At 44.4% G+C, this 25,559-nt stretch overlaps 5 protein-coding genes across 7 annotated transcripts; 2 read left to right on the forward strand and 3 right to left on the reverse strand.

The window, feature by feature from the left end:
* Positions 1 to 679: 679 nt before the first annotated feature.
* LOC144704238 (beta-mannosyltransferase-like protein) lies at positions 680 to 2,276 on the reverse strand. Its single transcript, XM_078576583.1, has 2 exons — positions 1,871 to 2,276; positions 680 to 1,075 (listed from the first exon to the last, which is right to left on the reverse strand). The coding sequence occupies exons 1-2, from the start codon at positions 2,048 to 2,050 to the stop codon at positions 902 to 904; spliced, it is 354 nt and encodes a 117-aa protein (XP_078432709.1). The 5' UTR covers positions 2,051 to 2,276; the 3' UTR covers positions 680 to 901.
* A 327-nt stretch (positions 2,277 to 2,603) lies between these two features.
* REME1 (Pentatricopeptide repeat (PPR) superfamily protein) lies at positions 2,604 to 4,449 on the forward strand. The gene has a single exon (XM_078576546.1). The coding sequence runs from the start codon at positions 2,604 to 2,606 to the stop codon at positions 4,350 to 4,352; it is 1,749 nt and encodes a 582-aa protein (XP_078432672.1). The 3' UTR covers positions 4,353 to 4,449.
* Positions 4,278 to 6,108, reverse strand: LOC144704222 (protein THYLAKOID ASSEMBLY 8-like, chloroplastic). Of its 3 annotated transcripts, XR_013581772.1 has the most exons (4): positions 5,630 to 6,106; positions 4,785 to 5,207; positions 4,633 to 4,702; positions 4,278 to 4,383 (listed from the first exon to the last, which is right to left on the reverse strand). XR_013581772.1 is itself a non-coding variant. In XM_078576571.1 (3 exons), the coding sequence occupies exons 1-2, from the start codon at positions 6,017 to 6,019 to the stop codon at positions 4,815 to 4,817; spliced, it is 783 nt and encodes a 260-aa protein (XP_078432697.1). In that variant the 5' UTR covers positions 6,020 to 6,108; the 3' UTR covers positions 4,419 to 4,684; positions 4,785 to 4,814. The 3 variants fall into 3 exon arrangements, 2 of the variants coding, with proteins under 2 accessions (XP_078432697.1, XP_078432685.1); XM_078576571.1 differs by lacking the exon at positions 4,278 to 4,383 and having other exon boundaries at positions 4,419 to 4,684; positions 5,630 to 6,108; XM_078576559.1 differs by lacking the exon at positions 4,278 to 4,383 and having other exon boundaries at positions 4,419 to 4,702; positions 5,630 to 6,105.
* Positions 6,109 to 7,504: 1,396 nt separating this feature from the next.
* Positions 7,505 to 19,474, forward strand: ERS (glutamate tRNA synthetase). The gene is made up of 13 exons (XM_078576594.1): positions 7,505 to 7,777; positions 8,701 to 8,819; positions 12,247 to 12,368; positions 15,641 to 15,823; positions 15,960 to 16,078; positions 16,463 to 16,511; positions 16,607 to 16,708; positions 16,815 to 16,917; positions 16,984 to 17,047; positions 17,239 to 17,353; positions 17,821 to 17,921; positions 18,045 to 18,201; positions 19,065 to 19,474. The coding sequence occupies exons 1-13, from the start codon at positions 7,542 to 7,544 to the stop codon at positions 19,299 to 19,301; spliced, it is 1,707 nt and encodes a 568-aa protein (XP_078432720.1). The 5' UTR covers positions 7,505 to 7,541; the 3' UTR covers positions 19,302 to 19,474.
* Positions 19,475 to 21,364: 1,890 nt separating this feature from the next.
* Positions 21,365 to 23,522, reverse strand: LOC144704251 (protein POLYCHOME-like). Its single transcript, XM_078576605.1, has 3 exons — positions 23,306 to 23,522; positions 22,775 to 23,071; positions 21,365 to 22,184 (listed from the first exon to the last, which is right to left on the reverse strand). The coding sequence occupies exons 2-3, from the start codon at positions 23,066 to 23,068 to the stop codon at positions 21,804 to 21,806; spliced, it is 675 nt and encodes a 224-aa protein (XP_078432731.1). The 5' UTR covers positions 23,069 to 23,071; positions 23,306 to 23,522; the 3' UTR covers positions 21,365 to 21,803.
* Positions 23,523 to 25,559: the final 2,037 nt, after the last annotated feature.

Here is a 25,559-nt window from a genome sequence, read left to right on the forward strand (position 1 = left end):
CACTTTGACTTGATAAGCAAATCAATACTAATGATCTCTTGTTGACTCTGATCAAGGGTTGACTTCTATAGAGAGTCAACCTCTGGTCCTGCCGACTCTTATTCAAACTTACTCTCTGGTCAGGTAAATCCAGAGACAAATTATCCAGATACACTCCTTTGTGATCCATTTCAATATCCAATATTGGCCAAATATTGGATATCAGTCTTCACTTTCCGGGATAGCGAAAGACAAACACTAGCCTCGATGCATGATAAGGATATAGGGAGAAATAGACGATGGAAATGGAAATTATCTAGGACATTATTACACATTATGCAGAAACTCTAAAAACACTATCATCTCTCTTCTTGTATCTTCCTCCCGATATATGATTATATTCACTTTGTAGTCATTGATTTACAAATAAATTTGTATTCCTAATACCCTCCCCCTCTTAGGTTAGTCTATAACAATACAAACCCAAAAAATATGAAACTTTGATACATAGTGTCTCAACAAAACATTAGGACTGAATATTACAGAATTTCAATTCTCCTGTTTATCAAAGGGGTCCACATCCTAAACTCCAAAGTTTGTATATTCATGATGTGGCCCAGTTTTTGCCAATGAGGGCCTTATTCTATTTCAAACGATGAGAGATATAAAGAGATGGCGTGTATAACTGTATAAGAGAGAATTCTATCAAAAGGCAAGTTTCAATTCATATTCATCAGTAAAGATTAAATGAGGAATATCATGTCTTTGGACAAACAGAGACGAATAATAAAAGAAAAGGTAAGTTGGGAGACATATGACAACGAAAATGGTGGGATCATGACATTGGAATTGATTATCAGGAAAAGAATGTACATCCTTTTGCATTTCTTCAAAAGAATCCCAGCACTCTCTCTCTCTAAATTCATTTCTTTGCCTTGGAGAATCTAAGGCATCGGTACTTCTCACCGCTGACGGTGATCTCAAGTGCCCCATCTTGGTTATCTTGGTTAGAAGCTGTGCCCATGAGCACGCTCTTCTCCTTCTCGAGATTCTCCTTCTCCATCTTTAACCGGGCTTCTTGCCGGCTAATCTCAGCCTGTAGATTCAGGGTTCCTTAATGACCATGTTTAATTAACATGCTCGAGCGAGTCAAGAGCTTAATAAAATTATTTGCTCAACTTTCCTCGGCATTCAAAATATCATGTATTTCTTCAGTGAAATATTTTGAAGAGTATGCTCAGAAATGAGTTAGCTCAAGAAAAAACAATGACGGTCAAGCGTCAGAGTGGGTGAGAATAAAAACGGCTTTTGAGAGCATATCGAGGGAAACCAGAGGAGGGAAATCTTATTGTGCCTGCATTCCATTGTATGAAATAAGAGGTGAAATAATCGGAGTTTCTCGATTGGGACAAATTATGGGATTGTCGTTGATGCAGGCGTTTTATTCTAATTTTCTGATAGTTTCTTCAATGGCATCGAGTAAAGAAAATATAACATCCGGGGATGCAGCAGAAGGATTAAGACGAACACCAGTGACATAGTTTTAATATGGAAAAAGAAATACATTAATGAATAGTAGCGGAGGACGGAGTTTGAAGAACCAAGAAAATGAAGAAACTATCAGAAAATTAGAATGAAACGCCTGCATCAACGACCATCCCAGAATTTGTTCCAATCAAGAAACTCCAATCATTTCACCTCTTATTTCAAACAATGAAATGCAGGCACAATTACATTCCCTCCTCTGGTTACCTCAATCACCGGCATAATTTGAATTGATTGATGAAAAGAGTTCAATTTCCAGAAACCGATAAATTGAAAGCTTTTCTAATACGCGTTCGATTAAAAAAAGGAGGAATACAAGACAAAACAAAGACGATAGATGAGTTACCTCCCGGCGAGAGAGCTCCGCCTTCCAGGCTGCCTCTCTTTCGGCAACCTCTCTCTCCCGCTCCTCAATATAGCTCTGCATCTCTCTCTCCTTCATGATCCTGTCCTGGATATCAGCGTCCAAAGCCTCCTTCAGCTCCTTCACGAACTTGTCCACCACCGACTTGATACGGAGCGACATAGCCAACAAGAATCAACAGCTTCCGCCAATCTCCAAAACTGTCCCCGCTAGAACCAATCACACACGCTGTCGTTCATCTCCTACCTTGCTAGAACCAATCACTCAGCAAGGCTGAAGCGGGAGCTCTTCAAAGGTCAGAAATTCTCCCATGGATCAAGCATACCCTTCCCGCAGTCGCCATGCTTCCCCGCTAGGGTTTCAGAAGAGGACGACGACGAACAAAAAACCAGCTACCACAGAGAAGAGGGTGAAGCTGAGAAGCGAGAGGAGGAACGATTTGCATTCAAACCCAAAATAATCAAAGATTAAGCAAAATACTCTTCACAAGAAAGGGCAGATTTAGATATAAAAAAGGGACAGGGGGAGATAGAGAAAGTTTTAAAAAACGGTTATTTCTTATTTTGAAAAACTCGGCAAGGAAATGAAGCCCGCGGCGATCGGCTTGGCCAGAAGCGTCCTCCGGCGGCCTTGGTCTTCTTCCTCTTCTTCTTCTTCCTCCTCGCCGCCGGGAGAATTCTACGAGCTATGTCGCCGGGGAGATATCAAAGCCGCCATGGACGTTCTTCAGAGCTCTGGCCTTCCCAGAGATCACATCGCCTACGCCGATCTCATCCAACTATGTATCAAGAGGAACGCTGCGGCGGAGGGGCGGCGAATCCACCGCCACCTCTCCGCCGCCGGAGGCGGCGGATCTCCGGCTAGTCTCTTCCTCTGCAATCTCCTCCTCGGGATGTACACCAAGCTCGGCCTCTCCTCCGAAGCCCGCCAACTGTTCGAAGAAATGCGTGACCGAAACGTCATCTCCTTCACCACAATGATCGCCGCCGCCGACGGTGAATTCCTCGCTTTGTCTCTCCTGGTGAGGATGATCAGAGCAAATGTGAGGCCCAACATGTACACCTACTCCTCCGTTCTCCAATTCTGCTCGGACCTGCGGCTCTTGAAGACGGTCCACTGCCCCGCCGTGAAGGCCGGCCTGGAATCCGACGTCTTCGTCAGGAGCTCCCTCGTTGACGGTTACTTCAAATGCGGGGACGGCGACAGCGGCCGCGCCGTCTTCGCCGAGATGCCGACGACGGACATGGTCGTGTGGAACTCCCTCATCGGCGGGCTAGCGCAGGCCGGCGACGCGGCGGCGTCGCTGGCGCTGTTTGGAGAGATGCGGCGTGCAGGGTTCGGGCCGAGCACGGCCACCCTGACAAGCCTCCTCCGTGCCTGCACCAGCGTGGCGATGCTCGAGACGGGCCGGCAGGTCCACGGGCAGGCCGCCAAGTCAAGCTCTGATCTCATCCTCCACAATGCACTGCTTGACATGTACTGTAAATGTGGAGAATTGGCTGAAGCAGAGACCATCTTCAACACCATGGTCTCGAGAGATGTCATCTCCTGGAGCACCATGATCGCCGGGCTGGCACAGAACGGCCGTTGCAGAGATGCACTTGTGGTGTTTGAGGAGATGCAATTAACCGGGTTCAAGCCCAATCATATAACTCTTGTGGGGGTGCTCTTCGCCTGCAGCCACGCCAGGCTGGTGCAGCAGGGCAGGGAGCTCTTCCTGACCATGGAGAAGACCTTTGGGATCAGACCGGCGAGGGAGCACCATGGCTGCATGGTTGACCTCCTCGGCCGGGCCGGGCAGCTCAAAGAAGCAATGAAGTTCATCATGGAGATGGACTGTGAGCCAGACACCATAATTTGGAAGTCGCTGCTGGCGGCGTGCCGGGTTCACCGGGATGCGGGCATGGCGGCGGCGGTGGCGAGGGAAATCCTTCGGCTGGACCCGGATGACAAAGGGGCTTACATCCTCTTGTCCAATGCCTACGCCGGGTCGAACCAGTGGGGCGATGCCGAGGAGGTGCGAAGGGCCATGAAGGAGAGAAGGGTGACGAAGGAGCCCGGGTGCAGCTGGATTGAAGTAGGGAAGAAGACTCACTTCTTCATCGCCGGAGACAAGTCCCACCCTCAGTCAGAGGTCATTGAGAGGGAGCTGGAGAGGTTGATACGGAGGATTGGCGGCGAAGGCTACGTCCCAGAGACGGCTTTTGTCTTGCAGGATGTAGAGAGAGAGCAGAAGGAGGAGCTGTTGAAGTACCATAGTGAGAAGCTGGCTATAGCTTTTGGGTTGATGAATTCCATTGAAGGAAAGCCTGTCAGGGTTATGAAGAACCTCAGGATCTGCGGGGACTGCCATACTTTTGCAAAGATGGTTTCGAAGGCCGTCGGGCAGAGAATTATTGTCAGAGATCCTGTCAGGTTTCACCATTTCGTTGGTGGAGAGTGTTCATGCGGAGACTACTGGTGAGATGGAGGGAAAAGCTTCACCCTTTGTGGCTCTGCAAAAATTTTTGGTCATCTGGTTGAATAATTAAGTGGATACACAATAATTTTTTTCCTCTAAAGTGAGCAGATACGAGCAAGAGGATAGGGAGTTCTTCCTCTTCACCTTCCTCTTACAATACTTTACAATTCTTACATATTTTGTGTAAAGTTTATCAAGGTTTATCAAACTGACACCGGAATAAGTTACATTGTTGTTTGCATCACGCTTCCAAACACAAGTTGGGGAGATACATGGAAGATACCTTTAATGTAGGCGAAATGTAGATATTTTCTCACCCATTGTCCGTTCCCTTTCTGTTGAATAATTATAATCTGAGCACATTATGTCGCCATGTTAAAACCAGAAAAAATAAAGATAAATGCAGAAGATTCATGGACGCCAGAGGTTTAGTACCTTCAATCAAGTGGCTTTAATGATTTAATGTTAAGCTGAGACAGCCTCTTCCTCTTCTGTGAGGAAATCTAAAGATCCAAAGATCTTCTCTGCTTCGGACCTTAAGCTGGCCGCAGTTTCCTTCTCCCCAACGGACTCAAAACCCAAAATCAAGATTTTGAAAGTTTGTTCGTCAGGATCACTCTCCCACAACTTCATCAATCTAAAGCAATCCATGGCTTGGCGAACGCGGCCCAAATCCAAGAGAGTTTGGAACAAGGAGTTGAAACCCTTCGTGTCAGGATTCCATCTTTCCATCATCAAATATGAGTAGACCTGTTCAACCTGTGCAGGCGACCCACTCCTTGCCAACAATGAGATCAGATCCACGTAAACTGAAAGGTTGGGCTTATACCAGTGCTCCTTACGGATTTCTTCGAAAACCTACGAGAAAGAAATTATAAGATTAATAAGTTCTTCCTCAATTAAGCAAGATATTTGAATCTTTGTTCTTGGTTTTGAAAAGATAAGTAGCATTCTTTCTCTTTCTTCTTACTGTCTGGCAACATGGTAAGATATGAATTGCAGAGTTCTGCCCGTAACAATGTTGAGCCACTACTGATGACATATTTCGTCTTATCCAATGGCGAGGAAATCCGAAGGGCTATGAATTACGGAAATATGATTGATGCCGAGCAATTTCGAAATTCCACATCCTTTTTTTGAATTTCGGCATCTCGTATGCCGTGATGACGAATAGAGATCCAATCCAGCAAATGCAACTGTCTTGAGATAAGGTAAAGCCAGAACTCGCCGAAAATTTTAAACAATTATGAACCTCCAGCGTTTAGAAAGACTTTCTTCACCTGGAGAGCAAGAAAGGCTTCATCCTGCCGCTGGAGCTCTCCAAGAACCGCCATCATGTCAAATTTGAGAAGCCGCCGGACCTTCGACTCCATGACCATATCCAAGGCCGCTCTACTCGCGATTTCCTCGCTGTTTTCACGCCTTCCTGCTCTCTTGAGCGCTTGGATGGCCTGAATCGCCTCGATGCTGAGGTTTCTCCCCTTCTGAAGCGGCTTACGGTTCTTACTCCTATCTCTCATCGTTACCGTCCGCCATCTCGTGGAGTTTTTGTGCTGAGGTGACGACTGGCAAGAGTGAGAAATCGCGGCGAATTCATGGTGAGACCTCCTCGTCCAGAGAGCGGAAGACGAGGAAGAAGAAGAAGGTGATAGCAGCAGGCCTGAAACCATCTCTGATCTCTCTTCCCGCCCCTCTCTGCAAAACCCTCCGTATTTAAGGCAACGGGGCGGTGAATAAGCCGTCACCCGTTCCGTCCCTAAGCCGGCACAAGGGTTGTGCACGTAGACCAATCCAGTCTAAATCAACATGCCCACCTCACTCGTCCACCCCCACTACAAAAATAAAAGCCATACAACAGTCAGACCTCGGGAGGTTACGGAATAGGCCCCAGATGCAATTACAGCTTGAGGACGAAATCGAACGACGATTTTGAACGGATGGAACATATCGGAACGGAATTACGTTCTGATATCAGTCCCGTGCAAAATTTTTCATCATTTTCGTCATTCTTCACCGTTCCGTCATCTGCAGGAGTCCGTCATTCGTCTATTGAAGTAAACAGAACGGAACGGACGTCCATGACCCCCCCTTCTCATGAACCCTTCGTCTGTCGCCGCCGCCCCCCCCCCCCCCACCCTCACCTTCATCAAATATCATCGTAGGAGCTCCCCAATGTAAACAGCGACAATGCAGGTCTTCATTATGCTGACCCTGTCACTAAACAAGTAGAAAAGATCATGGCTGGTATACTTCTAAACTGCAAATTCGGCCATTGCGAGTATAGAACCTTCATGTCTCCTCGGCCTAGAACACGTCATCTGTTCCACTTTGCTCTGAAACAGAGGCAGAATGAAATTGCAGACCAAGGTCCATGGACAAATGACAAACAGCATGGGACTTTAATTCTCGATCATCTGGAACGGGGACAAAGGACAGGACGGGACGAAGATGTCCCGTCCTAATCGTCTCGTCCCAAATATTTTCTTCCATGTCCCGTACGTCAGAAAACCATCCCATCCTAGACATTCTTGTCCAGTCTAATATCCGGGACGAAGCAGTGCATATGCCAACCCAGCGTCAGCATTAGGCCACTAAGAATTTGACATGTGGCACAACACGCGTGTCAGCAAGCTGGAGCTCTCAGGCTCCTACTTTGACTCCCACAGGATGCAAAGACCGTCCCGTCTGCTGTCCAAGGCCCGAACGGAACGGTTATTTCATAAACGGACAAAAAAATCATCCTGTCTAGAGACCTAGGCATGACTATACATCACGCTATTCGTCTAAACTCGCAGACGGAATGATTTTTTCGTCCATGGACGTCCTGTCTGCATCCATGTAGAGAGGTCAACTCGTCATCAGTCATCCGTCCTCACCGCAGAGCAGCAAGGAACGGAACTCCGTTACCAAATTCAGTTCAGTCATCAAAGCTATTCGTTCCGTCATCCGTTCCGTTCTTAAATGGCAACTAAGGTTTTCGTTCCGTTTCGATTCTAAGGATGACGGATGATCCGTTCCGTTCGTAAATAATAACCCCTCAGTAAGTATTGGAGGAAAATAAAGTTCGGACGTATATAAGCATTATATCGGGTATTTTAGTAAAAGTTAACGTAAGAGAGGTGCTGGAGGGAATTTTTTGGGGATAAACTGCGCTTCAGGTAGAGTTTCCCGGCGGGGGGAAGGGGGAAGAAGATGGCAACGTTGGCGGGATCTCCATGGTTGAGGACGAGGATTCTACCGGAAGTCGCGCCGCCCTTCTTCCAGCAGACTTTGTTCTTCAGACCGCTCGTCTCCTACCGCCGTCGTCGATTCTCTGTCTCTGCATCTGCGGGCGATGGAGAAGTTCGCGTTCGATTTGCTCCTTCTCCCACCGGAAACCTCCATGTCGGTGGAGCAAGAACTGCTCTGTTCAATTACATATTCGCCAGGTTATTTCAATCATTTTATCTTTTTTATTAGTTAATCCTTGCACTTGCAGGTTACGTTCCAATGCCGGCTTACTTCTTTTTTAATACGCTATTTTTCGCACTTTTGATACCTGTGGAGTAGATGATTCACTAGAACTTAGTACGATTGCTGAAATTACTCTGAATTATTAACGCGGCTGGACGTGAGAAATGCAAATATTTCGTGCTATTGAGGCAAAATTCTGGCAATTGGAGCTGAAAGATTCACATTCTTAACTCCGTGTCCCGGAATCAACTAATTTTTTGTCTCGTACTTGTTTCCCGGAGCTTTGGAAACCTATGATATGGACTTTTCGGATTATGTTGGTAAAGATAATGAGCCGGATTTCTTAAGGAAGGAAGATAATGCGTCCTTTTGGATAATTTCAGTTACTGCACAATTCATCGAGATTCTCGGTATAAAATGGCAGTTTACTTGGACGTTTTTAGTGTGGGGATGTTGGACCAGGTCATGGCAATGTGGATTTGCCGATCGGTTATCCAGAGAAACAGATTTGACGTATGATCTATGGAAATCTTCTAGGATGCCTTGGATCCATACGATTTCACGAATGGCTTGTGCAATAGTTTCCTGAATTCGGCTTCATCCGTAGATCGTGCCATGCTCCATCACTCTAGAAATTCCGTTTTCTCTTCAGTTCCCGTGAAAAAGAACGTCAGCGGTGCCTGTTTCCCTCTTCTCTGGGATCCTTTCAGCCCGAAGAACAGAAATGGAATCCGAAAAAGATAAATATTTACACAGCGAAGAGAAAAATTATTGAAGAAGGAAGACAAGTTCGCTTTATATAAATTTAATATTTCCGCACCCACCCTTAGATCTCTCAGATTTTTGATGAATTATGTGCGATTTCGCATTCATGAAACGTAACACTTTTCACTTGCAGATCTAAGGGTGGAAAATTTATCCTTAGAATTGAAGATACCGATTTGGAGAGATCAACGAAGCAATCAGAAGAAGCAGTTCTTCGGGATCTCCAATGGTTGGGTCTTGATTGGGATGAAGGTTAGTAAGTGAAGCAGTTTCTTGGTGTTTATGCTGAAATACAATTTTATACAATTTTCACACGTCGCCAAATATGAGATTGGTATGGATACAATATCTGCAAAAGCTTAGATCTCTTTTAATTTCACCATTTCCTGATAAATCCCAATGCATTTATCTCATCCCTTTGAGTGAAAAAAAGACCATCGTAGCCACAGTTTCTGTTCTGTGGAAGCTTGAAACTCTTTTAGTCTCTTGGTTTCCTGATAAATCTCAGCTCCAATAATCATTTCCGTTTTGAGTTAACGAGCACCTATTTATTTTGTCATACTAATATAGTCTAGATACCCTTGACAAACATACCCTCAGTTTCTTTATGTTCTTCCCAGTAGCCAATAAGTATATTTCTTGTGGATAGCTTGGGGATGGGAAAAAAAGTTTCGTTCTTTCACAAACATGCGAACGAACATGAACAGGAATGGGGAAAACCCCTTCCGAACCTGTTCGCGAACAGTCTCCGAACAGGCGAACCATTCGCGAATGGATGGCATTCCCGATGACTCCTCTCTCTCTCTCTCCCTCTCTCTCTCTCTCTCTCTCTCTCTCTCTCTCTCTCTCTCTCTCTCCCCCTCTCTCTCCTCTCCTCCCTCTCCCTCTCCCTCTCTCTCTCCTCCCTCTCCCTCTCCCTCTCCTCCTCTCCTCCCTCTCTCTCTCCCTCTCCTCTCCTCTCAGCTCCCTCTCCCTTTCCCTCTCTCTCCCGCTCCTCTCCCTCTCCTCTCAGCTCCTCTCCCTTTCCTCTCTCTCTCCTCCTCTCCCTCTCCTCTCCTCCCTCTCTCTCTCCCTCTCTCCCCCTCCCCCTCTCTCTCCCTCTCTCCCTCCCTCTCTCTCTCCCCCCTCCCTCCCTCCTCTCTCTCTCTCCCTCCCGCTCCCTCTCCCTCTCCCTCTCCAGCTCCCTCTCCCTTTCCCTCTCTCTCTCCCGCTCCCTCTCCCTCTCCCTCTCCAGCTCCCTCTCCCTTTCCCTCTCTCTCTCCCTCTCCCTCTCCCTCTCCCTCTCTCTCTTTCTCTCTCTCTCTCTCTCTCTCTCTCTCTCTCTCTCTCTCTCTCTCTTTCTCTCTCTCTCTCTCTCTCTCTCTCTCTCTCTCCCTCTCTCCCTCTCCCTCTCTCCCCCCCTCTCTCTCTCTCCCCCTCTCTCCCTCTCCCTCCCCCTCTCTCTCTCTCTCTCTCTCTCTCTCTCTCTCTCTCTCTCTCTCTCTCTCTCCCTTGTGCCCCCCCCCCCCCTTCCCTGCGTGTACCCTCCTCCCCTCCCTCTCTCTCTCTCCAGAAGAGCAGCCTCCTGCAATCTTCTTCCCTCTCTCTCTCTCTCTTGTGCCCCCCTCCCCCCTTCCCCTCCCTCTCTCTCTCTCTAGAAGAGCAGCCTCCTGCAATGTGCTTCCCTCTCTCTCTGTCTCTCCCTCCCTCCCTCTATCTCCTGTGACCCCCTCCCCCCTTCCCTGCATTTACCCCTCCTCCTCTCTCTCTCTAGAAGAGCAGCCTCCTGCAATGTTCTTCCCTCTCCCTCTCCTCTCCTCTCCTCTCCTCTCCTCTCCCCTCTCCTCTCCCTCTCCTCTCCCTCTCCTCTCCTCTCTCTCTCTCTCTCTCTCTCTCTCTCTCTCTCTCTCTCTCTCTCTCTCTCTCTCCCTCTCTCTCTCTCTCTCTCTCTATCTCTCTCTCCCTCTCTGTCTCTCCCTCTCTCTCCCTCTCTCTCTCTCTCCCTCTCTCCCTCTCCCCCTTCCCCCCTCTCCTCTCTCTCTCGCTCTCTCGTGACCCCCTCCCCCCGTCCCCGCTTGTACCCCCCTCCCCTCCCTCTCTCCCTCTCTCTAGAATAGCAGCCTCCTGCACTGTTCTTCCCTTCCTCTCTCGGACCCCCTTCCCCGCATGTACCCCTCCCCTCCTCTCTCTCTCTCTAGAAGAGCAGCCGCCTGCAATGTTCTTCCCTCTCTCTCTCTCTCTCCCCCTCCCTCCCCCTCTCTCTCTAGAAGAACACCCTCCCGCAATGTTCCTCCCTCCCTCTCTCCCCCTCTCTCTCTCCCCCTCTCCCTCTCCCTCTCTCTCTCTCTCTCTCCCCTTCCCCGCGTGTACCCCCCTCTCCTCTCTCTCTCTCTCTCTAGAAGAACAGCCTCCTGCAATGTTCTTCCCGCCATCTTTATGACTCTCTCTCCCTCCCTCTGAGTTTCTGGAGATGATCCTACTACTGGTCTCCCTATCAATCTCTATCTTCCCCAATAAGAACTCCCGAGATTTTATCAGAACACAGATGAGCACTGATAAGGTCCTTTTGTGAACCTATCGTAATACAAAGAGACAGCAAAGGCATCACATGAGTACAGGCTGACAGAGACGTGCGAGCTTCAAATAAATCCTGGGAGCAGGAAGCGTCTTCTATAAATAAGAACAAGGAAATATTCAAAATACATCCATTCATTTTTCGCGATCAAAGCAGCTGACTTCTGGCAGGGTGAAGAAATATTCCTTACCCTGGATGATGGAGGATCAATCCGTTCTGACCTTGGCAACTATCGAGAGGAGAATGTTTTGGTTTCCCCTCTCTACTTCTATCTTCCTGATTTCTTGTTCTCCATGCTTGGTCACGCAAATTCCTCCTTGATTTGTCATTCTCTGACTCTCCCCTTCTCTAGTACTCTGAAGAGAAGGCATCTCTTTGTGAACTTCTATTTTATTCCATTGGGTTTAAATTCGATCTTGGTTCAAAAATCAGGATCCTACCTGGCACCTATGTTTAACAATACCAGTTTTCTGGTTTTGCACATTCAGTAGGCAAACCAGATTTTCAGGAAAAGGCACACGCTGTTGAACATAAATGATAATCTGTGCGAAGTAGATATGTTAGTTACTTACCCAACGATATGTGCTCTTGTTGTCTTTTCTTTCATTGGGTTCTTGCAAGCAGTTTTGGGTTTCTTGGTTTAATTTCTTTTTTAAGAAAGTTTCTTCGTTTAATTTAGATTGTTTGATTTTATCATTATAGAATGTTCTACTGTGCTCTAATTTCTTCATATTTTTATAACTACCTGACATCAAGGCTGGATGTTTGTTTCATACTCTTGTACTTCTATTTCTACTAATGAAGTAGGCTTTACTGGGTTAAGTTCTAACGAATCTGATCGTTCAGATCTTTGTATTGTAGTTTTCATTTGCTTATTGTTCAACTTTGGCAAATTAAATAAGGTAAAAGTCAGACTTTTATTTACAATATTAATGGGATGTGTTTCCCTATCTCAATTGGAAGATTAATATTTATCCGGAAGTCCTATTTTGTTCTTTGATGACTAACTCATTCTCATTTATACTAATTCAGTTTCAGTGTTATCATTTTAGACCTTCAATGCATTTATTTGGAAACCTAATGGATTTTTGGTCACAACTATTGCTCAATTCGCTCGATCTGCAGGCCCTGATGTTGGTGGGGAATATGGACCTTATCGCCAATCTGAAAGAAATTCACTGTACAAGAGTTATTGTGAGAAGTTGCTTGAGGATGGTTATGTTTATCGGTGCTTCTGTTCCAATGAGGTTCGAGTCCTGTTATTTATACATTGAAGACCTGAAATATTTTGGCCTTCTCTTCAATGTAAAGCTTCAACTAATATTATTTCCTATTTTCAACGGGTGGGCTTATTATTCTTATTCTCATGAATGTAGACTGCAATTTCGGTTAGACAGGTTACTTTTACAGACATATTTTTTGCGTTTGAGTGCACTAGAAGCAAGGGAGGTTACTGTTATCTTAATTCCAGACGTTAAATATATTTTGTCTCCCTTTCCAAAACCTCAATATGCATGATATCGTGATCTATTTTCAATTTGCTTTCATTCGTTTTTTCAATAGTTTAGCCCTTAGAAGATTGCAGAGAAAGACAAAATACTGGGGAATATCTCTGACGGTGTTTAAGTGCAGGCTTGTTACACTTTATTTTTGCTTAGCATCACAATAACTTTCTTTGAAACTATTTTAAATCATTAAAATCGTCACTAAATCATTAATTCTCTTTTCTAGAGTGATGTTACATGGTCCAGAGAACTTGAAACTTTCCGTTTCTTTTATACCATGATACGCTCCTTTGGAGAATGAACTCAAATATAGCGGATCTGAGCTATGAATTACAAGATTGTCGGAAATAATAGTCTCCAGGGATAGAAGAATCCAAGATGAGGAGAGAACAGTGAGAGAAGAAGATCTACAGAAGATTGATAGAAGAGCAAGCAAAGACTGGCCAGATCGGCCTAGCCTCCCTGTGGATCAGGAGGATCTCCCGAGCTTCAGACCCTCGTCGCTGCAGCAACTGACTCCAAGAATACCTTATTTATTCCTTTTCCATTTTCCGTTTATTATTAGGCTGATGCTCCCACCAATTCCCCCTCTTTCTCTTGTGCTGTTTGAGTCGCCGTGTGCATGTGTAGCACGCTACCTCTGTGGGTATTCTTGTGGTAGTTTTTGTTGAAGAAGATAAAATAGATAGAACTTTGTTACTTAGAAAAGAAGGGATACATGCCCTTATATAGGGCTGAGAGAGAAAGAGTATTAGAGATTTATCAATGTGGGATTAAGAGAGGGAACCCTTAGTGGGCTAAGGTCTAGTGGACCTAATAGGCCACACCACCTATTTCCCAACACTCCCCCGCAAGCTGGAGCGTGGATGCTCGTCATCCACGCCCAGATTGTGATGTAGTAGGAGGCGGTGTAGAGCGTGGAGCAGGATGGCTGGAAAGATGGGAGAGGATGGCTGGAGGCTGAAGACGGTTGAAAAAGAGAAGATGGCCGAGGCGGTGGGGGCACCAGGAGGCAGCCGGATGCATCCAAGGTTGCTGAGGCGACTGAGGCAGCCGTAGGCGTCGGAGGCGGCCGAAGGCATCGGAGGGCAGAGGAGGGAGCCCGAGGGAAACCGAGGCAGCTGAGGCAACCGAGGCCGCCGGAGGCTGCTGAGGCAGCCGAGACAGTCGGTGGTGGCCGGCGGTGACCAAGGCAGCTGAGGTGCCGGAGCCAGCCGAAGGCGGCGGAGGGCAGTGGAGGGAGTCCGAGGGCGACCAAGGCAGCCGAGGCGACCAGAGGCGACCGAGGCAGCTGAGGCAAGGTACCTGATGGAAACCGAGGCGACGAGGCCGCCGGAGGCTGCCGAGGCAGCCGAGGCAGTCAGTTGTGGCCGGAGGTGACCGAGGCCGCCGGAGGCTGCCAAGGTAGCCGGTGATGGCCGAAGACGTCCGGAGACGGCCAGAAACGGCCGGAGACGGCCGGAGGCGGCCCGTGACGGCCGGAGGCAGCCCGTGACGGCCGTAGGCGGCCGGAGGCGGCCGGAGACGGCCGGAGGTGGCCGGAGACGGCCGGTGACGGCCGGAGACGGCCGGTGACGGCCGGAGACGGCCGGTGACGGCCGGAGACGGCCGGTGACGGCCGGAGACGGCCGGTGACGGCCGGAGACGGCCGGTGACGGCCGGAGACGGCCGGTGACGGCCGGAGACGGCCGGTGACGGCCGGAGACGGCCGGTGACGGCCGGAAATGTGCTAGGGTTATGAGAATGCGAGGGCGGCCGGAGGCTGCGGAGGTGGCCGACAAGGGGGCTGAAGGCGGCCAAGGCGGTTGGAGACCGCTGGAGACCACCGGAGAGGATAGACGAGCTGAAAGAGAACATAGACGGTGACGAAGGCTGGCCAGAGGACGCCAAGAAAAGGGACAAGGACGGCGAGGAGGAGGACACCGAGAGCGAGTGCAAAGAGAAGGTAGACGGGACGGATGAGGATGCGAAGGCGAATCCCGACGAGGAAGCCGGCATTTAGACTAGGGTGGAGAGGAGGTGAGGCGACGAGGGGGAGGAGTCCTAACCTGGGAGCGCCGTGGGACAGAGATCGACCGAGGGATGCAGAGCGCACGCAGGAGATCGATGGAGATGATTCGCGGACGGAAGATGCAGGGCGGCAGAGGGAAAACCTCCGCCGCCCTGGATGCCGATGCGGAAGATGCCCTAGGTCATCGACCTACGCTCTGATACCATGTTGCAGAAGATAAAATAGATAGAACTTTGTTACTTAGAAAAGAAGGGATACATGCCCTTATATAGGGCTGAGAGAGAAAGAGTATTAGAGATTTATCAACGTGGGATTAAGAGAGGGAACCCTTAGTGGGCTAAGGTCTAGTGGACCTAATAGGCCACACCACCTATTTCCCAACAGGTTTGTATCATAGTATCGATAATATCTGTGTCAAACGGGGTAACAAATTCTTTTTAGTTGCCTGATCCGTGGACACAACGTTGCTTTGATCTATATTACTATAGTAATCCAAACAGTACTGCCTATTTGAGGCCTATTTGAGCGTCTCATATGAGTGAAGTCGACGACTCTTCTACAATATAGGGGCGTCCATTGTGACTGGATTTCTGTCTTGATGGAGGTCAGCTTCTGCCAAGTTTTAGAAAAAAACGAATTACTCTCTCCTTCGTTCTTTTTTTTGCCGCAAGTGCTTGAGTCTGACGCATTTTCAATTTCTTTATTGTTGAACTCCAGCTGTCGAGCTGTGGTGGCTGTCTCGGGTTTTTGGAAGAACAACAAAGTAGTTTAATACAACGAATAGTGTTTTCCCCTATTTATGGGGTTACAAGTGGGCCTGGAGATAACAGTCAAGAAATAAGTGGGCCCTAAAGTCAAGAAAAAAGGAATTAAAGTAAAATAGAACTGGGGCTGGTTGCTTCCAACATTTATAATAAAGAGACACTGATGCATAGAAGTATTTTATTTGGTAATATATTCCCTAATCTCTTAATTTGGACCAGTGACTTCTAATTCTTTTCAGGAATTAGAAGAAATGAAGGAGATAGCCAAAGCAAAGCAGCTACCGCCTGTATACACAGGAAAATGGTCTACAGCAACAGAGAAAGAAATAGAAGAACAGCTGGAAAGGGGAACACCTCACACATATCGTTTTCGTGTTCCCAGGGAGGGAAACCTGAAGATTAATGACCTTATTCGTGGGGAAGTAAGTTTTCAAACTGTAATTTTTGCGTCGTGTCGATTTATTGATTTTGTTCGTTGCATTTTTATGATTTTAAACGTAGTGGAATTGAATCATGTTTTCCTTTGTGGTAATCTTTTTTTGTTGACATGTCGTGAAGGTTAGTTGGAATCTGGACACTCTGGGAGATTTTGTCCTTATGAGAAGCAATGGCCAGCCAGTCTACAACTTCTGTGTTACAGTAGATGATGCAACTATGAAGATCTCTCACGTTATTAGGTACTGACCACTTTCACAGGCTCCTGTGTTTTAAGTTGAAAAGAGGATTCATAGCTTCTTTCACTTGTTCAAATCTTTGCGTGGGATTTTCATCTCGCACTGCTCCTGAAAGATAAAACCAACTAAGCTTCACGGTTCCTTATTTTTTTTCATTCTTTTTTTCAGAAAGAAACCGTTCCTTGTGTTTTACTAACCGTTCCTATTTTTTGATGGATCATAAGTTACGAGATGGTGTACTCAAGTTTCTTAAACTAAGTTAAAGATGGCAATGTATCTAATTAATTACTCAGATTAACTCTTTTTTTTTCATAAAACAACTGGGCATTGTCGTAGAGAAAATGTTTGAAGACGTTAGTTTATCACACTTTTTTTCTATGTTGTCAGGGCAGAGGAGCATTTGCCAAACACCCTCCGCCAAGCGCTAATTTATAACGTAAGTTGCTTTCGTAGGATACAGTTTACACTTTTTTCTCCGTTTTTTTCACTTAAAAAGTTTTTTTTAATTTAAAAATTTTTGTTTTTATCCAGGCTCTTGGATTTTCAATGCCCTCTTTTGCCCATGTCTCTCTGATCTTAGCACCGGATCGAAGTAAGTTATCCAAGCGTCATGGTGCAACGTCAGTTGGTCAGGTACTTGTCAATGTTCAAATAAACTTCCGCTGTTTTTTGATATCTCGACTTATTTGGTGGGTTGAGTGGAGGTAAATTTGTATTTTTTCTGTATTTATGGCGGCAGTACCGGGATATGGGATACTTGCCTCAGGCGATGGTTAACTACTTGGCGCTTTTAGGTTGGGGTGACGGCACTGAAAATGAATTTTTCACAATTGACCAGCTCGGTGAGTGTAGTCCTTCAGAATTTATTTTTCAGACGGATTTGTATTTGACCGTTTGGTTCTTTTCAGTTGAGAAGTTTTCAATAGAGAGAGTTAATAAGAGTGGGGCCATCTTTGATTCGACAAAGTTAAGGTACTGCTGGTATCCTATTCCTTGCTGTCGTTGATTTATTTGTGTCTTCTTTTTTTGTTGCACAAAGAGTAAAGTGTTTTTGTATACAAGAAGCAATAGAACGTTTTTGTTGTTATAAATTTGATTTCTCATTTTGTCAGTTATTTGTCAATGATGGACAGGTAATTTATTCTTTTTCTCTCTATCTCAAGGTGGATGAATGGGCAGCATTTGAGGTCTGTCCCCGCAGGTGAACTGGTCAAAATTTTTGGTGAGCAGTGGAAAAACACTGGTATACTGTTATCATCCGAAGGGACATTAGTAGAGGTACATAAATCATTTCAAATGTTTATAATGTCTATGAATAAAAAAATTAAGATACGGCAATTTTTCCCTTGTTTCCTTGATTTGTGTCCTGGGGTTATATTCTTGGAAATGCACGTACCTGTGCATGTGTGTAGAAAAATGTAAATATTTCTGATGTAAGATGGAGAACTACACTCTCGCATAAACAGTATCCAGTACCTTCTTGCCTGAATAGCTAGTGCACTGCTGTCTCAACAGTTGTGATTTAGAGTGAGACAGACACGAGGAGAGAGACAGAGATGGTATCCATATTCGATAAAATTACAACAGTCATACTGTTGGTAGAGAGATTCATCCAACCGTGACATGTGAGGGCTTATTTACGAAGAGGATTTGAACTGACGAATGATATTTTACTGTTCTTCGACAAGTTTGTTGTGAATGATTAAGTTTAATCTTCTCACCATGATTCTGTAAATGGGATTCAGGAAGCAACAGAGTTGCTGAAGGACGGCATCGACTTGATAACTGATTCTCATTCAGCTCTCAAGAATTTGCTATCCTATCCCTTGCATTCCACTCTATCCAGGTTATTTTCTGGCAATTCCGATTTTTGCTCTTCAAATGTCATAATAATTTTTTTATGAAAGCTCAAATATCATAATAATGATTTTTTTTTTGTTCAAATATTGTGTACTTGCCCACTCAACAGTGAGGAGGGAAAACCAGTTCTTGAAGACAAGCTTCCTGAACTGGCTGCGAGTTTAATATCTGCGTATGACAGTAGAGAGCTTCTAGAAGCTCTTGAGGAAGGCCACGCAGGTTGGCAAAAGTGGGTCAAGGGCTTTGGGAAGGCAACTAAACGCAAGGTGAGCTCCACCTCATGTTTCCCTACTATCCCCTGATGATGTCATTATTCAGGTTCTGTTCTGTTCATTTATTTTGTATTTTAAAATTTTCCCTTAGTTCTTCCCTACTTTCTACCGATGATGTCATTATTCGGGGTCTATTCATTTTTAATTGTTTTAAAATTTCTTAGTCCTTCACTAATATCCTCTGGTGATGTCATTATTAGGCTTCTGTTCGATTATTAATTATTTTAAAAACTTTTCTATAGTCCTTCACTAATATCCTCTGGTGATGTCATTATTAGGGTTCTGTTCGATTATTAGTTATTTTAAAAACTTTTCTATAGTCCTACACTAATATCCTCTGGTGATGTCATTATTAGGGTTCTGTTCAATTATTAATTATTTTAAAAACTTGTCTACAGTCCTTCACTACTATCCACTGGTGACGTCATTATTCAGGTTCATCTCATTTATGATATATTTTAATTTTTTTCTTTAGTCCTTCTCATCCATGTTGATGCCTTTATCAGGGTTCTGCTCATTTTTTAACTATTTTAAAATTTTGCTTTTGTACACCCCGATTATTTGCTGGTGAAGTCATTATTATAAAATATTCCTATTTTCCTTCCCTATTATCCACTGGTATGATTATCTGTAGTTCCCTACTTTCCCCCAGTGAAGTCATGATCGGGGTTCTGGTCATTTAATAAGTATTCTAAAATTTTCCTTCAGTCGTGACTGGTGTGATCCTCGATTCATCCTATTCATCATCCAGAGAATAATCAAATTCTTTTATTATATTATTATTATTATTATTCATTTGCCTAAAATATAGTCCGGACATTTAGTCGATGGTAAATCATTTGTGGTCTCAACTGCAGGGGAAGTCTCTCTTCATGCCTTTGAGAGTTTTGCTGACGGGGAAGCTTCACGGGCCTGACATGGGCTCCAGCGTAGTTCTTCTTCACAGGGCTGGTCAAAGTGGGATTATCGGGCCAGAGGTCGGCTTTTTGAGTTTAGATCAGAGGTTTGACCTTCTCAGAGAACTTGATTGGGACGCGTTGACGGATCAAGAGCCCAAGCTTGAGCCCACCACTTCTGCCGCGGTGCCTCACTGACAACTCCCACCCAGACTTTTGGGTCAACTCCTGTGGGGTACGTAGATCTTTGACTTTCAATTATTTTCACTCTTCTGGGGTAATTTTTTGTGTTAATCATTGCCCCCAGTCTTGTTTCTTGCTCGAGCTGTTGTTTTGAGTCATTAATTCTTAGCAAAGAAAAGATTAGTGTTCATTGTTCTCAATTCTCAAGGGTAGTGTTTTTCTCTTTTCGTTTATCAAAGTCCAACCCTTGATCTTGTTTATGTCGCTTTGAAATAATTCCTACCTCATATAATCAAAATAATCCTTGTTCAGGTGACTTAATCATTTTTATTTAATCAGAAATATAAAAGGGTGTTGTATTTGGAGTGAAAAATGAATTTCGGAATCAGAACCAAAAATTTTAATGAGGAAAAAATCTTCATTTTAGAATTGATGATTTTTTGGGGAGATGGAAATTATTTTTCAGTGAATTTTGTCTCTGATATGAGTTCTATTAGTTTTACATTAACAAATATGGAGGTTATCTCGTAAAACCTGTGAAAACTGGAGATGGATTTGATGAACTCCCATGTGTTGAACAAAGCAGTTTATTTGAAGACAAGAATATTATTATGAATAGAACTATTATTTATATAATACTCGATTCTCCAACATCAACTGTACCCTAGCTAGTGAAGAAAAAAAAAGCACAACGATGAGAAAATTCTGGATTTATCTTTCCAAAATGGGCTCCGCCCTCACTCCATGCTCAGTTGGACTTGATCACAGTTAATTTTTAAAACGGAAATTCATTTCACAACTTATTTCTCTTTGAAGGTATTCACTGTTCTCTAGATTTATTTTTCCATGAGGGAAAATGGGTCCTTTGATTTCAAATCTATATTCAGATATCAGATATTGGACGGACAAACACAAATTGTAACCTAGTTTATATAAGGGTAAACAGGAACAAAATAACATGTTTTCTCCCAAACCCAAAGTGCCACTGCATTTTGTCTCCGCTCTCAGAACCGTCTCAACTCACAAAAACCACTTATACTGGAAAGCTTGACAGTCTACATTAGTTAACCACTAGAGCCCCTAGCATTATTTGATAGGCCGACCCAGATAATCGAATTTAAAGTTGTGTAGCCTCCTTTCTCTCCTCCAATATTTGATCTTCAATCTTCAACCAATTTGGGTACTCACAAAAATGCAGATCTTCAATCTGCATTTTGTTTCCTTTCTCTCCCTCTCTCTTATATATATATCCTCCCTCCCTCCTTGCCTCTCTCTCTCTCTCTCTCTCTCTCTCTCTCTCTCTCTCTCTCTCTCTCTCTCTCTCTCTCTCTCTCTCTCTCTCTCTCTCTCTCTCTCTCTCTCTCTCTCTCTCTCTCTCTCTCTCTCTCTCTCTCTCTCTCTCTCTCTCTCTCTCTCTCTCTCTCTCTCTCTCTCTCTCTCTCTCTCTCTCTCTCTCTCTCTCTCTCTCTTCTCTGTATACATGTTTGTTTTAATGTTCTTGGTATGGAACATGTTGGATCCATTGCTATGCTACTTTCTGGTATCATGGATTGGTGCCAGCATCAGCCATCATGAAGTGTCGATACATATGTTTTTTTATCGATATGGGAGAATGTCTTTATAAAAAATAACCAATATCCAGATCTAGGATACTGCCGCCCAGATAACAATATCAGAATCTATTTCCTGTACAGTCATCCCCCCCCCGTCCTGACCACTTCGGACAATAAATATCCGATATCGGGTAAATATTTGAAATTTCATCCAATATCCATTAGCGGCATGTGAAATTGTCATCAGGATATCTAATTTGTTACAGATATCGGACTTTGCAATATTAGCTATCGGACATTAGTCCCAATATCTGATATTGTCCGACACCATCTAGGTTTTCCAAGGTAACAGATACAGTATACGGGGACAAATATTGGGGTTGATCGATTGAATGGCCAGTCAAGTAAATTGGTGTAAGCTCAATTAGGAAATCGGGCACCAATTATTCAAGGCAATTTTGGTAAATAATATCCAACAGTGGGTAAGAGAATTGTTTAACAATTTTAACCTAATAGACCAACATGTTGCCAGATCGTAAAGAAGACAAATCAATTCCAGAATTGCTTTCAATCGATTCATAGAAGAAAGTTCTTGAATTGCAAAAGAACAGAAGAAAAACATAGCGGGTAAGAGAAGTGATGAAGCTAAAGAGGCCTCCCTTGCCATTTACACAGGACGATGGACAAGATAAAGAGAAGAATTCTCCAAAAAATGAAACACATGAAGGGCCTTCAGAGATGACAATAGCTGAGGAAAACAAGGAATGTACAGAGGACGTACACCCTAAGACCAGTGGATTAATGGGGGGAAGAGGAGATCTACCTGAATTCCCTAACCGGTTAGCTAAGCTGGTTTTCTCTAAGGTCTGGGTGGGGGGCACTAGAAATGAGCGAATTGGAAGAAAAAGAACAGAAAAGAAAAATCGAAGTCTAGCGCCATACCTGTTGAAACGAAGTGTTTCAGTCATCTCATAGACCTCAGAGACCTGAGCCGCTCTCTCTGCGCGTCTTTCCTCACCTTGGGTGTTCTCTTCATGTTCTCTTTAACTGCCTTTTCTATTACTTCAATGGACTTCTCCAGCTTCATCTCTAGTTCAAGCAGTTTTGAGTTGTCTTGAGAAGCTATGAATGGTGTTCTTGGCGAGCTCTCGCCGTCAGTTATAGAAACCAAAGGGATTAATGGGGAAGACGAGCTTTCTTCACCGCATGTCGTTTGAGGTCTGTGTGTTAGTCTCGTAGAATGGGCCAATGGACTATCGTCCAGACTTGGAGAAGAAGTAATCTGCCCAGACTGGCGACGCTGCCTCGCTGCTAGCCTTAGAGCTGTTCTTCTTCTCTCCAATGCCTGAGATGAACAACCCGAGAAAAAAACAGAAAACATCAATACTGCAGAAAACAAAATTCATATGACATTTCGAAATCAGCGAGAGATGGACTTCGAAAAAATAAGAAATCTACCAAACGGTCGCTTTAAATCGAAAGGTGGGATCAAGAAGAATAAATAAGCGGGTGTATGAAGGGGATATAATGCCAATATTGTAAGTTACTGCATCGTTTGCCTTGCCATTGAGCATGACAGCTACATATACTTCTGAAGCTCTGGTGTTGAAGACAGTTTTCAGCAGTCGTTTGAGTTGATGTCAAGATTGATTCGAAAGAAAAATAAGAATTAAAATAAGGTTTATGCAGTGTGACCCCCATTTAGGCCAGTCTTGGTCCAAGAAATCGTAGAAGTGCGAGAAATCTATCATATGATCGCTTTTATATATAATTAGAAGAGACTGTAAGAAGGTAAAATCGGACCAAGATTATAGGGTATCACGTCGTTTGGTCTGTCCGACACCATTTAAGACAGTTTGCAGCAATCGTTGATTTGATTTCAAGATTGAATCGCAAGAATGTAAGGAATCGGAAAAGTGCAAGATGAGGGCTTACATTCACAATAGCGGTGACATCGCGCAAAGGAGTACGCGGATACCAAACTGGAAGCGCGCTTCTGCGACGAATCGTTGACGCCGATCGGCCAGGCGGAATGTTCTCCTTGCCCTCAGGTCGAAACTGCCCCCGACCTCTCATCGCTTGAAACTGGAAATCGCTCCTCGCCTCCGAATTAACAACAACCTCCCATAACAAATCCAGATAAGATCCTCTTCCCCTCGCCATTTCCGGCATCGCTTCACCAGTTCCCGACCTCCGGATCATCCTGTCTCTCGGCTCCGGCGTCGCCATCAGCTGATGGAAAACAGCGATGGATTCATCCTCTTGATTTAATGAAAAACGGTGATGAATGAAAATTCACGATTTATCGACGATTAAATCACGTCGATAAAGAAAATGAAAAACAGTGATGGATTCGATAAAGACAACTATAATTCTCGTAATACTATAAAGGAACGATGAAGAAAATCAAAAACAAAGATGAATGCAGCAGACAAAACAATAAACTCCTAAATACATTCTTGATACCTTCAAAGCAAAGATATCCAAGAAATCTTTCACATAAACGACTATTCCTCGACCTGCACCAACTTCCGGGCCTCAATAACGATCTACACAGCCGACCTCGAGCAATCGCCGAGGATTCATGGTTCTTCACCCGCCGACTCTCCCGTGGGCGTAACGCTCGCTACTTCTCCGTTTAGGCGCGCCATCAGATTTTTCAAATTTAACTCCCCCGGGCGGCAAAAGAGGAAACAGTCTACTAGTAACCTGACCCAAGCTTAACCACGGTTAAGGACTCCGATATTCCCGCCCAAAATTTTTAAAACTCTAGTTCTGCGGAAGTACTAAAATACCCTTCAAGATAGATAAGTCCGTTAATTAAGCGTGGACGCGGACGGGGACGGTTTTTTGTTACGGGACGAAAAAACGTCCCGTCCCAATATCTCCTAACCCCAATCAGTTTAGGATACCAAGAAGAGGTGGATGGACAAGTTCAACAAAAAAGAGTTCCATTTCATCGCTTATCATCATCATTCATCTGTATAGTGCTGGGTCGTTCCGGACGTGGACGGTGGACGTGGACGGGACAGGACGAATTTTGTCCCGTCCTATGTCCGGCTTCAGTGCAGGGACGTGGATGGGACAATCTTTTTATCTGATGATACTAAAACCATCCCTTCAGTCATCCCGGAATGAATTTCCTTCTCGTCCCGTAGAAAAACCGTCCCGTCCCTCGTCCCGAATGAAAAAATCCAATAAAAATAATTCAAAGGTATCATTGAATTAGTAAGGATTTTTCTAGTTTTTTTTAGGGAAATACAAAGGAGAGAGACTGCGGAGGGACATATGTACAATTACTTTTGAGTGGCATCAGTTTGTGTGCGAGTAAAAATACAGGGACCTTTACGCAAAATGTCATAGCGAGGCCATGTGGCTAAATCTCAACTAGTGTTTGCCCGTCCCGGTACCAGTACCGGATGACGGTATCGGGACAGATGTTGTATCAGATACCGGAAAGGGAATTTCTGGTGTCCATTTATTTCAATATCCAGATATCAGTTGCTACAGTGCCGACATCCAATACCGATATCCGTCTCGATGTCGTATTCTGCCTCCGTCTCAAGGAGAGGATGACGACATTGGTTTTCAATGTTGGATATCGAATTTAGATATCTAACACCGAAAACATTAAGTTCATGTATTTCAATTCGAAAACTTTCGAATCTAATTCGATTCGAAAGTTTGAATCGAAAATACATGGAGCAGACGGGCTGGCGAACTGTGGACGACAGACGGCGGACAAAGGCATTGGTAGACGGCGAATGAGGGTAAGTTCTTCTTCTCATTATTCAATCTTCCCCCTTGCCCTGGTTTTTTTTTTCTTCTTCATCTTGCGCAATTTCTTTCCCCCTTCATTTCTCTCATTCTCCCTCTCTCTCACTATGTCACTCTTTGACTCTCTCACTCTCTCTCGGTCTCAATTTCTTTCATTCTCCCCCTCTCATATTCTCTTTCACTCTGCAATTCTTTCCTCTTCATTTCTCTCACTCTCCCTCTCTCTCTGTCAGTCTTTGATTCTCTCTCTCTCAGTCTCAATTTCTCTCATTCTCTTCGACTTTGTAATTCGTTCCCCCTTCATTTCTATCATTCTCCCTCTCTATATCTCTGTCACTCTTTGACACTCTCTCTCTGTCTCAATTTCTCTCGTTCTCCACCTCTCTCATTCTCTTTCACTCTGGAATTCTTTCCCCCTTCATTTCTCTCATTCTCCCTCTCCTTGACTCTGTCACTCTTTGATTCTCTCTCCCTCTCTCTCATTCTCCACCTCTCTCATTCTCTTTGACTCTGTAATTCTTTCCCCCTTCATTTCTCTCATTCTCACTATCGCTCACTCTGCCACTCTTTGATTCTCTCTCTGTATAAATATTATGTATATAAACCATGTTAATTTGCACTTAACTCACTGATATAGATATTATGCATATAAACCATGTTAAATAACCAAATGGTCTGGGCATCTTTTGTTAAAACTTATAAATATTTGCCTCGATATTTCTTCAATTTTCCAATATTAAAAACATTCACTTACCCAATTAGTAATACACATATTTTAAATCGGCACTTAATTCACTAATATAGAAATTAGGTATATAAACCGTGTTAAAGAACCAACTAGTGTGGGCATCTTTTATTAAAAATTTTAAACATTTTCCGATAAATTTCTTCAATTTTCCAACATTAAAAACATTCACTTACCCAATTAGTAATATACATATCT

This window comes from Wolffia australiana, chromosome 1 (genome assembly GCF_029677425.1).
Source record: "Wolffia australiana isolate 7733 chromosome 1, ASM2967742v1".
Lineage (NCBI taxonomy): Eukaryota > Viridiplantae > Streptophyta > Magnoliopsida > Alismatales > Araceae > Wolffia > Wolffia australiana.

What these genes read in the sequence shown, in the direction of transcription:
- ERS (XM_078576594.1), top strand. Translation starts at nt 7,542, where the DNA reads ATGGCAACGTTGGCGGGATCTCCATGGTTGAGGACGAGGATTCTACCG. An exon ending in ATGACCTTATTCGTGGGGAA is followed by an intron (nt 15,824 to 15,959) that starts GTAAGTTTTCAA and finishes CATGTCGTGAAG; the next exon opens with GTTAGTTGGAATCTGGACAC. An exon ending in GCCAAGCGCTAATTTATAAC is followed by an intron (nt 16,512 to 16,606) that starts GTAAGTTGCTTT and finishes GTTTTTATCCAG; the next exon opens with GCTCTTGGATTTTCAATGCC.
- LOC144704251 (XM_078576605.1), bottom strand. Translation starts at nt 23,068, where the DNA reads ATGGCGACGCCGGAGCCGAGAGACAGGATGATCCGGAGGTCGGGAACT. An exon ending in ATGTCACCGCTATTGTGAAT is followed by an intron (nt 22,185 to 22,774) that starts GTAAGCCCTCAT and finishes TGTTCATCTCAG; the next exon opens with GCATTGGAGAGAAGAAGAAC.
- REME1 (XM_078576546.1), top strand. Translation starts at nt 2,604, where the DNA reads ATGGACGTTCTTCAGAGCTCTGGCCTTCCCAGAGATCACATCGCCTAC.
- LOC144704222 (XM_078576571.1), bottom strand. Translation starts at nt 6,019, where the DNA reads ATGGTTTCAGGCCTGCTGCTATCACCTTCTTCTTCTTCCTCGTCTTCC. An exon ending in AAGCCTTTCTTGCTCTCCAG is followed by an intron (nt 5,208 to 5,629) that starts GTGAAGAAAGTC and finishes TCTTTCTCGTAG; the next exon opens with GTTTTCGAAGAAATCCGTAA.
- LOC144704238 (XM_078576583.1), bottom strand. Translation starts at nt 2,050, where the DNA reads ATGTCGCTCCGTATCAAGTCGGTGGTGGACAAGTTCGTGAAGGAGCTG. An exon ending in CGGAGCTCTCTCGCCGGGAG is followed by an intron (nt 1,076 to 1,870) that starts GTAACTCATCTA and finishes CTGAATCTACAG; the next exon opens with GCTGAGATTAGCCGGCAAGA.